Consider the following 10,497-nt stretch of genomic DNA (forward strand, 5'->3'; position numbering starts at 1 on the left):
AAGTTGTTTTCAATATTTAAAAAGATTTTAATAGCCATGAATATAATAAAGACTAAGAATCAATATAGATATTTACTAGTATATAAAATCATATTAAATATTTTAATTTTAAAAATAGCTAGTTTATTTTAAAAATATTTTAGAAGAGTTTTAAAAAGTACTCGTAACTTTTCAAAGTTAAAATGTACAAATACTTAATTTTCTTTATTAAATACAGAATATGATGTTTATATTTTTTAAAAAGATAAGCACCTCTTTAAAATATTTTGCCAAACTATTGTAATAAACAAATGAAATAGAATTTTAAATTTGTCTCATCTACTTTTTAGTTAATATATTGTCGTAAAATTTCAGGATATCATGTCAAATTTTTAAACGTCTTATCATTGATTTTAAATGTTAATGTGAATAATAATTTGTTAATTAATTGAAAATTTTTTAGTGGGCAAACATTTTCATTGATTAGGTAAAGGAGAATATTAGGAGGGGTCAACATTTTTAATTAAAAAAAATAAGAGTTGGTTAATATTGTTCAATTGCAAGACAAATAAAAAAATATTAATTATTACCTAACATTTCTCTTAAATAAAAAAACCTTGCCAAAGAAAGTAAAATTCCAGTAACTTTGGCCCTGATGTTGCAATTTGTAAACAACTCTTTTTTTTGGTTTACCTGCAATTTTTAAACGACTGAACTCATGTTGTTCCCTTTCAACCATAACTAATTAAAATTTAGAAAAGTATAGGTAAACAATAAAAATACTAAATAATGTGAATAATGGATATATCGAATGTTCATTTCATTAGATGTGCGGATAATTATTCTAATATTAAGATTTAGGTGAATAATTTAAAAATATAATAATATATTTTGATTTGATTGATGGTTGTTTATATTATTCAAAAAAATTATTAATTACCTATCATAACCCTTAAAATTTTCATTGTGGCCTATTAATATTAGATTGCGGCGAATGAGAAACATGCAAATCAAAGCTCATCACAGCAAAGATAAGAGCCATTGGCAACAACATCAAAAGCCGCTAGATTTTGCAAAGCACCAAATTAACAACCGACACATCTAACGAAACAACAACTACTGTTCTCTTTGTTCCTTTATTAACAAGTATTAACGTTAGGAGGCTGAGGTTTACCTCGCACCCAAGTCCATCTAACCCTGTTTGTGATAATCAATCCCTTTCATTCATCAACATTTTCGTTTGTTTAATTCTTTATTTCGCACATAAATTAAAGTTCATAAAAAAAAATAGAAATAGGTTTAATTTAATTTAAAAGAAAAAAGAATAAATAAATCTTTGACTTTGACATTTAAGTTTTTAAAAATTTAAAATTACATTTAAGTTTTTGACTTTTTCAAACCTGAAAATATCAATCCCTCATGTTCACTTGGGTCTAACGAAAAATCAAACGTAATTTTCGTTGTACTGATCTGGTTGATACATATATACATGAGAAAATTTTTAAATGAGTCAAATTGGACAGAGATCGATGTGTCTAAATTTTTAAGAAGTCAGCAACTTAAATATATTTTTAAATCCCCAAGAACTTAAATATCGGTAGACCAAAAAATCAGGAATCGATTTGTCATTTTCTCTTAATTTAATTGGATCAAAATGTCCTTGGATATATGTCTCAAATTACACCTATTACATATCTACCTTGGTAACAAATTAAAACGACAAGAAAGCATTATATATGTTAATGTTGAATCTTTGTGACATTTAACATTGCGTCTAACTAATTGTGTTGTAAAAACTCCATTGAGTTTGATCAATTGATGTAGTGTTATAACTTGTCTAAAATTGATCACATTGGAAAATGAAGTTACATAGTATCAGAGGAAGTTCCACAATCAAATTATAATCTGGCTTGAAATGTACTCTATACTCTAACCATAGCGAGCGGAAATTAAAGCCGATGCAATAGTTCAAAGATTGCAACATTGTGGGCAAAGGAATTATTAGTATGTAGTCTGTAACATCTCATTTTCAATCACCTAATTGATTATCATAATCCCACTAATTCCATTTCTTCTATATAAGCTGCCTCAGTTTGTTGTTTAATCCATCCAAAGTAAAAAAACTAGAAAACACAATAAAAAAGAAGTTTTAGAAGATTAATAGGAAACAGGAAATGTGTTCCTTGCCAAGCATGCCGGGCTTCTTAAGGGTTATGCTCGTTGTGTTATGTGCTGTATTCATTTTTCCAAATCTAACGCATGCAGAGCATGAAAGAGTTACAAGGCACTACAAGTTTAACGTATGTGTACACAAAATATCACTGCCACATTTTTAGTCTATGATCACTTTTTAATATAGATCTATAGTCACTATTTTTTACTGTCTGACTTAATTCACTATAATCGTAGCTCTATGGTCACAGCTTTTTCACATTAATAATTCAAATATGTGCAAATTATTTGTAATGTCAATGCAAATTATACTGATTTACTGTCACGTATGTGTAAAAACTAATAGGACGTAAAAAATTTTGGCGTGCTTATCTAAATATTGTTGGCGCTCTAGAATTTTTTTTTTTTTTTAACTTGTGTTTCTCAAATTGAATTCCTTTTTGTGCAGATCAAAATGCAAAATGTGACAAGGCTTTGCAAAACAAAGAGCATCGTGACTGTGAATGGACAGTTTCCAGGTCCTAGAATAATAGCAAGAGAGGGTGATAGACTTGTGATTAAAGTGGTTAACCATGTTCAGCACAATGTGACAATTCATTGGTATTAATTAATTAACTTCAATGGTAGCATACTAACAATTTTGCTGCACAATTGAATATGATAAACTATATATACATTTTTGGGCAGGCATGGAATCCGGCAAGTGAGAAGTGGTTGGGCAGACGGACCGGCGTATATAACGCAGTGTCCGATTCAGAGAGGGCAGAGTTATGTATACAACTTCACGGTGGTTGGGCAGAGAGGTACACTGTGGTGGCATGCACACATCTCATGGCTCAGAACAACTCTCTATGGTGCCATTGTGATTCTTCCAAAGAGACAAGAGGGTTATCCATTCGCCAAACCCTTCAAAGAAGTCCCCATCATACTTGGTAAGCCATGATCTATATTAGAAAGTAAAATGTTGTTTCTAAGCTGATATATTTTGATATTATATTGCATAAAAAACAATGGCAGGGGAGTGGTGGAATGCGGACACAGAAGCTGTTATAAACCAAGCAACGAAAACAGGATTGGCGCCTAATGTGTCTGATGCTCACACCATCAACGGCCTTCCAGGTCCTCTCTCTAACTGCTCAGACAAAGGTAAGAATGAATCACTAAAACAACTTGCTTTAATACCTTGTTTGTAAAAATGGTAGGGATAGGATGAATATTTTTTGTATTATTGAATACTCGTTTAGGCTCAGTCATCATAAGATAGATAGTGTATATAAACCTAATTTTTAGAAAGATATGGTCCTTAATAATTTTTATACGAGACAACCTAATTTTCAAAAAAAAAATGATGGTTTATTTGTTGTAGAAAAATATTATGCAGGCGAAGACTTACAACTTACATGCAGTAGTGTTTTTGTAAAGTTAATAGTTGAAAGTCTTTAAAGAGGAGTGCTAGGGCAGTAATTTTTATGATTTGTAGTCATCAAATAGTCATCAATGATAATTTTAATGGTGTGAGATTGGTGTGAGATTTCATCCAATAGCTCATTTTTCTTTGTTGGTTACATGCTGACCAGAATTTGAAAAAGTTGCTGCCCCTAGACTTTTCCGTTTTTAAATAAATATTCAGCAAAATATATCAAATTATCTAACAGCTCTCAATTAGCAATTTCAAATAAAAACAAACTGTAGGTGGATTTTTACTATATTATGCATACAAAAAATCAATTACCAAATTAAATTACTATAATATGTATAAATATGTGCTATATAGTTATTTTTATTTTAATATATATTCTATATAACTGATTTAGTAAATAATTTTTACAAAAATATTATTTATATATTAAAATTATTACGAAAATTAGTCACTATATATTTGTGTATAAATACATATATTATTTAATCTATTTTTAATGTATATTTTGTATTTTATTACATATTTTATACTCATAACTAATTTTAGTATACACCTAATATGATTTTAATTTTTAAAGTATCTTTAACATAGTTGGTTAGAATATAAGACATATTAATTTCTAATAAAAAAACAATAACTTAATTCTAATATTTGTAAAAACGTGTCAAATTAGTTATTAGTATAGTAAAAGCAAATAAATGATCTGAAATTTTAAAAGATATATATAAAGGAACTAATTAAATTCAAAAAATTTAGTAATAAAAGTTAAAGAGAAATGCTAGGGACTAGTAATTTTGGTGTTTTGTAACCATCAATTGGTCATTAATAGTATTTTTAATGGTGTGAGATTACATCACTCACTTTTGTTTTGATAATTAAGTACTTGCTAGAAAATACTAAAGTTGCTGGCCCTAGACTTTTCCAAAGTTAAATCATACAAATATTTCTGTATTTTAATGTTTTTATAACTGAATGGAGAATACTATTGGCAAATTTTTTTATGGAAAAGAAAATGAAATTGTCCATTTGACTGTGTGAAGAGACTTTCAAGCTGAAGGTGAAGGCTGGAAAAACGTATCTGCTTCGGCTGATCAACGCTGCACTGAATGATGAGATGTTCTTCAGCATAGCAAACCACACCCTCACCGTGGTCGAAGTAGACGCAGTGTACGTAAAGCCCTTCGCATCAAACATTGTTCTCATCACACCAGGCCAAACCACCAACGTTCTTCTAAAAACCAAACCAAACCCTCCAAACTCCAAATTCGCCGTCGCCGCAAGGCCCTACGCCACCGGCCCCGCTGCCTTCAACAACGCCACAACCACCGCCCTGCTTGAGTACAACCACCCCGCACCCTCACTCTCCAACACCAACAACCTTCCACTTTTCAGACCCCCACTCCCCAAATTCAACGACACAGTCTTTGCCGCCAAATTCAACAACAGAGTCCGTAGCTTGAACACCAAAAGGTTCCCAGCAAAAGTTCCAAGAACCGTTGACAGACGCTTCTTCTTCACGGTGGGGTTAGGGATCAGTAAATGCTCCAAGAACGAAGCGTGTCAAGGACCCAACAACACGAGAGTCGCGGCTGCCGTTAACAACGTGTCGTTTGTGATGCCAAACACGGCCTTACTCCAAGCACACTTCTTTAACAAATCAAAAGGGGTTTACAGCACTGATTTCCCTGCGAACCCGCCGGTTAAGTTCAACTACACCGGCACGCCGCCGAGGAACATCATGGTAAGTAGTGGGACGAAGGTGGTGGTGCTGAAGTTCAACGAGAGCGTGGAGTTGGTGCTGCAGGACACAAGCATCATCGGAGCAGAGTCGCACCCACTTCATCTTCATGGATTTAACTTCTTCATTGTGGGTCAAGGCAATGGAAACTTTGACCCCAAAAAGGATCCTAAGAACTTCAATCTTGTTGACCCCGCTGAGAGAAACACTGCTGGCGTGCCTTCTGGTGGATGGCTCGCTCTGCGCTTCCTTGCTGATAACCCAGGTGGGTACTGTCCTACTAGAACTATATCATTATCAAGAACAAATTAGTTTCTGTTTTTTAGAATCATTACCATTCTTTTTTCCACTAAATATATATGTTTTGAAATTTCTAATTATCTCCTTCCTATTAGTAATTAGTTCAATCGGTCACTCAAATAGATATTAGAATTCAAATTTCGCGTTGTGTATATAACATCCTACTAATTAATAAAAAATCTTTAAATAAAATTCTAATTCACAATCAACTAGTTGTTGGCTTGTTGTGAGATCGTAGACAACCATATAACAAATATTTGATCATGAATAAAAGAATACATATTATTTGGAGGTCAACTGAACTTTATATTAGTATAAATACATAGTAGTGATAGATGACATCTCAATTGTGAAGTATATCTATTTTTTGTGTAAATTTATATTAAATAATATTCCTAAGTACGTTTGCTGGTTATGCATGACCAGGGGTTTGGTTTATGCACTGCCACCTTGAAGTGCATACAAGTTGGGGTCTCAAAATGGCTTGGATTGTCCAAGATGGAAAACGGCGCAATCAGAAGCTGCCACCTCCACCATCTGATCTTCCCAAATGTTAAACATATTACCCATTCATTTTTGTTTTTTCTTAGTCTATTTTCTCATTGAATTGGATTATTTTCTGTCGTGTTTCTCTACATTTTTTGGTAGTCGTTACCCATAAAAGCTTCGGCTTAGTCTTTCTTCAATTTTGGTCACTCTTTAATTAGGAAACTAGCTAGCATACATGAGTCTTGCATTTGTGTAGTCTATATGGAATTCAAGGAAGTATTTACTTTCAATTTGATAGGGTACCATTTCTGAGCTACGATATTCATAGAAAATGAAGCACACTTAGAGTCGATTTTTGTGTATATTTTGCAAGCTGTCTGGAATCTTCAATAAATTTGGCAAAGCTCAAGTATATATATATGGCTACAACCTCTAAAATACTCTGATATATCAAAAAAAAAAAAAAACTCGAATTGAAAATTTGATTTGATAATTTTCTATAAGAAAATATTAAAGTATAGTAATATTTTGTATGATAAAGCAAGTATAAAAATACCAATATAATAACATATAAATAAAATTAGGTTTAATTATTCTGTTGGTTTTTATAGTTTCGCAAAATTTTCAATTAGGTCCCTATACTTTTTTTTTTCTTTTAATTGGGTTTCTGCACCAATTTTTTTTTTCAATTAGGTCCCTTTTGTAGTAATTGGTTTAATTTTATAGGGACCCAACAAAAAAAATTGATGCAAGAATCCAAATAAAAAAAAAATATAGAAATCTAATTAAAAAAATTAGTACAAGAACTAAATTAAAAAAAAATACAAGAATCTAATTAAAAATTTTACAAAACTATAAAGACTAACAGAATAATTAAACCATAAAATTATATTTATGTAATCATCATAATTTGACTTTTGAACTTAAAATCTCAGGACATAAAATTATTGAATTATTTAAATTTATTAGCAATAGTATTTTTTTTCAAATTCAAAGATACTATAAAAGCTTGAATTTAAAAACAAACTGTATAGCAATGTGTTCTTGCAGCTTATTAGTCCAAGCCATAGGTCGGTAATCCGCGGGACTGGTCTCTATAATTCGGCTGAAACTTCTCAGACGATATGGGTACCTGCTAAAGAAATTCCATCCAAATTAGTATTTCTTTTAAGTGAATTCTTTAGTAGTAATCAGAGAATAATAATTTATTATTTTTTTTTATTTCACTTCCGACAACCTTATATTGACATACGAGATATAATCTGTTACAAAATGTGAGATATTCAGCTATAACTAGAAATTCTTAAGCCAGTAATAAAATATTCGTAAAACTAGAGAACAGATTAAAGATATTAGAATTTAGAATAAAAAAGAGTATTCACGTTTGCAAAATGGTGAATTTTATGGTGTAAAAAAATAGAATTTTTTACACATATATTAAAGATTATTTTTTTTTTGTTTTTTATAAAATTATATAGATTATACGTCAGGCCAATTGAGTTTGATTGGGCTTCTCTAATTCTTGTTTTGAATTAGAATAAGGTTTTATTTATAAATTTTATTGTATATACATGAATTTTTTGTTTTAGATTATGAGATATATGTTAAGTTGGTACAAAGGGTTTAGAAAAGAAAAGAAGAATAATTTAGAAAGGTATCATATTATTATTTTCATTTTGTGATTACAAAGTTCTTACCAATATATAGACCAAGAGTACGCTACGAGTACGCTCTTTATGGAATAATATCCTAATAAATTACATTGATTTTTTTCTAATTCTTTTTGATATTTTTCTGATTTTGTTCCTTAACTATAATATTCTAATACTCCCCCTCAAGGTGAGTAGTGGGATCACCAATACTCAGCTTGGTTAGAACTTTAGCAATGGCTTGTCTTGAAACTGCTTTAGTAAGAATATCAGCCATGATCTTCTGATCTCACAATTTTTTCTTTGATAAAGTGTCGATCCACCTCAACATGTTTTGTTCTATCATGTTGTACGGGATTCTCTGAAATGCTGATGGCGGCTTTGTTGTCACATTTCAACTGGCTTGGCAATTGTGGTGGAAATCCAATCTCAGTCATCAATTTTCTTATCCATAATACTTCAGTTATGCCTTTAACGATCCCTCGAAATTCTGCCTCTGCGCTTGAAAGAGTTACAACTTTCTGCTTCTTACTTTTCCAAGTTACCAGGTTGCCTCCAACAAGTGTAAAGTAACCAACTGTTGATCTTCTATCATTTGGATTACCTGCCCAATCTGCGCCAGTGTATGCCTCAACCTTCAAATGACCATTCTTTTTGAAAATGATTCCACTTCCTGGAGCTCCTTTCAAATATCGAACTATCCTCATGGCAGCTTCCATATGATCTTCTTGTGGCTTATGCATAAATTGACTTATTATTCCCACAGCATAAGCTATGTCAGGCCGAGTATGTGATAAGTAAATTAGTTTTCCAACCAGTCGCTGGTACCTTTCCTTATCTGCTAGGGTGGCACCTTCTACTATCTTCAACTTGTGATTAACTTGCATGGGCGTATCTATTGGTTTGCAATCCACCATTCTGCCAGAAGGTCCAAAATGTACTTTCTTTGGGAGATAAAGATTCCTTTACTGGATCGTAGAACCTCTATTCCTAAGAAATATTTTAGTATTCTCAAATTCTTCATTTCGAACTCTGTAAATAGCTTCCTTTTCAATTTTTCAATTTCTTCAGCATCACTTCCCGTTATGATCATATCATCCACATAGATTATTAGGCAAGTGATTAAATCTCCCCGTTTTTTCAAAAAAAGGGTATGATCAGAGTTACTTTGCTTGTATCCATACCTTTTCATGGCATCTGTAAATCTTCCAAACCAGGCACGTGGAGATTGTTTAAACCCATAAAAAGCCTTCTTTAACCGGCAAACTTCATGTTTTCTAAATTCTGTTGAGAAACCTGGAGGAGCTTCCATGTACACTTCTTCTTTCAATTCTCCATGCAAGAAAGCATTCTTGACGTCAAATTGATGGAGTGGCCAATCTTCATTTGCTGCTATTGAAAATAACACCCTGATAGTATTAATCTTTGCAACCGGTGAAAAAGTTTCAGTGTAGTCGATACCATAGGTCTGTGTATAACCTTTGGCCACCAACCTTGCCTTGTACCGTTCAATAGTGCCATCTGCCTTGTGTTTAATGGTGAAAACCCATTTGCACCCGACTGGCTTTTTTTCTGTTGGGAGGATACACTTCTCCCAAGTTCCGTTCTTCTCTAGAGCTTCCATTTCTGTATTCATGGCTTTTCGCCATTCATCTTTCTCATTGGCTTCTCGGACAGTTCTTGGAAACAGGGAGTAAATTACCAGATTGACAATTACTTACCTCTTGTCTGACATTCTCAAAAGGACTCTCACTGGTTGTATGTACCGAGTTATTTTTTACGTCGAGTGAAGTATGCTCGGTGGCTCCATCTACTTGCTCTGTTTGAACAGTTTCTGGGCAACAAAGGTTATTAAGCCAACTTGGTGGTTCATTATTGTTCTCCTCCTGAGTGCCATGTTGGCGGCTGAAGTAAAATTCGGATTCTAAAAAATCACAATCCATGGTTACATGAATACGACGAGTGATTGGATTGTAGCACCTATACCCCTTTTGGTGTGTAGCATACCCAACGAAAACACATTTTTCTGCACAAGGATCAAGTTTGGTTCTATTGACTTTGGGGATATGGACAAAGACGAAACATCCAAATACTCGAGGTGGTAAGGTTAGAATAGGCGGGATTGCAGTCTGAGTAGCCAAGACTTGTAAGGGTGTTTTGTGGTGGAGAACTTGGGTAGGTAGGCAATTCAATAAGTAGGCAGAGGTTGCTATAGCTTCAGGCCAAAAGGTTTTTGGAACTTGTGCATCAAAAACCATGGCTCGGGTCATCTCAAGTAACTTACGATTTCGTCGCTCAGCCACACCATTTTGTTGGGGTGTATTTGGGCAGGAAGTTTGATGGATAAGACCATTTTTCAGAAAAAAATCGCGCATTGATTGGTTTATAAATTCTCCACCATTATCTGAGCGAAGTACTTGGATTTTCTTGTTGAATTGAGTTTGAATCATTTGGTAGAAAGCAAAGAACTCATCAGGTACTTCAGATTTGTGTTTTAAAAAATATACCCAAGTCATACGAGAGAAATGGTCCACAAATAACACAAAATATTGAAAATTATTATGGGAAATAGGGGCTGGCCCCCACACATCAGAGTGTATTAGAGAAAAACTGGAATTGACTCTAGTGTTGGTTGGAGGAAAAGAAACTCTGTGATTTTTTGCACGAATACAAGTTTCACATTTGAGGGGTTCAGTACTACTTGTAAAAAGACTAGGAAATAAAAACTTGAGATACCCAAATGAAGGATG

At 32.9% G+C, this 10,497-nt stretch overlaps 1 protein-coding gene across 1 annotated transcript; it reads left to right on the top strand.

The window, feature by feature from the left end:
- The first annotated feature begins 2,077 nt into the window (after positions 1–2,077).
- LOC112743564 (laccase-17) lies at positions 2,078–6,512 on the top strand. Its single transcript, XM_025792823.3, has 6 exons — positions 2,078–2,279; positions 2,600–2,751; positions 2,839–3,083; positions 3,169–3,297; positions 4,612–5,574; positions 6,036–6,512. The coding sequence occupies exons 1-6, from the start codon at positions 2,154–2,156 to the stop codon at positions 6,164–6,166; spliced, it is 1,746 nt and encodes a 581-aa protein (XP_025648608.1). The 5' UTR covers positions 2,078–2,153; the 3' UTR covers positions 6,167–6,512.
- Positions 6,513–10,497: the final 3,985 nt, after the last annotated feature.

Source organism: Arachis hypogaea, chromosome 14 (genome assembly GCF_003086295.3).
Source record: "Arachis hypogaea cultivar Tifrunner chromosome 14, arahy.Tifrunner.gnm2.J5K5, whole genome shotgun sequence".
Taxonomy (NCBI): domain Eukaryota; kingdom Viridiplantae; phylum Streptophyta; class Magnoliopsida; order Fabales; family Fabaceae; genus Arachis; species Arachis hypogaea.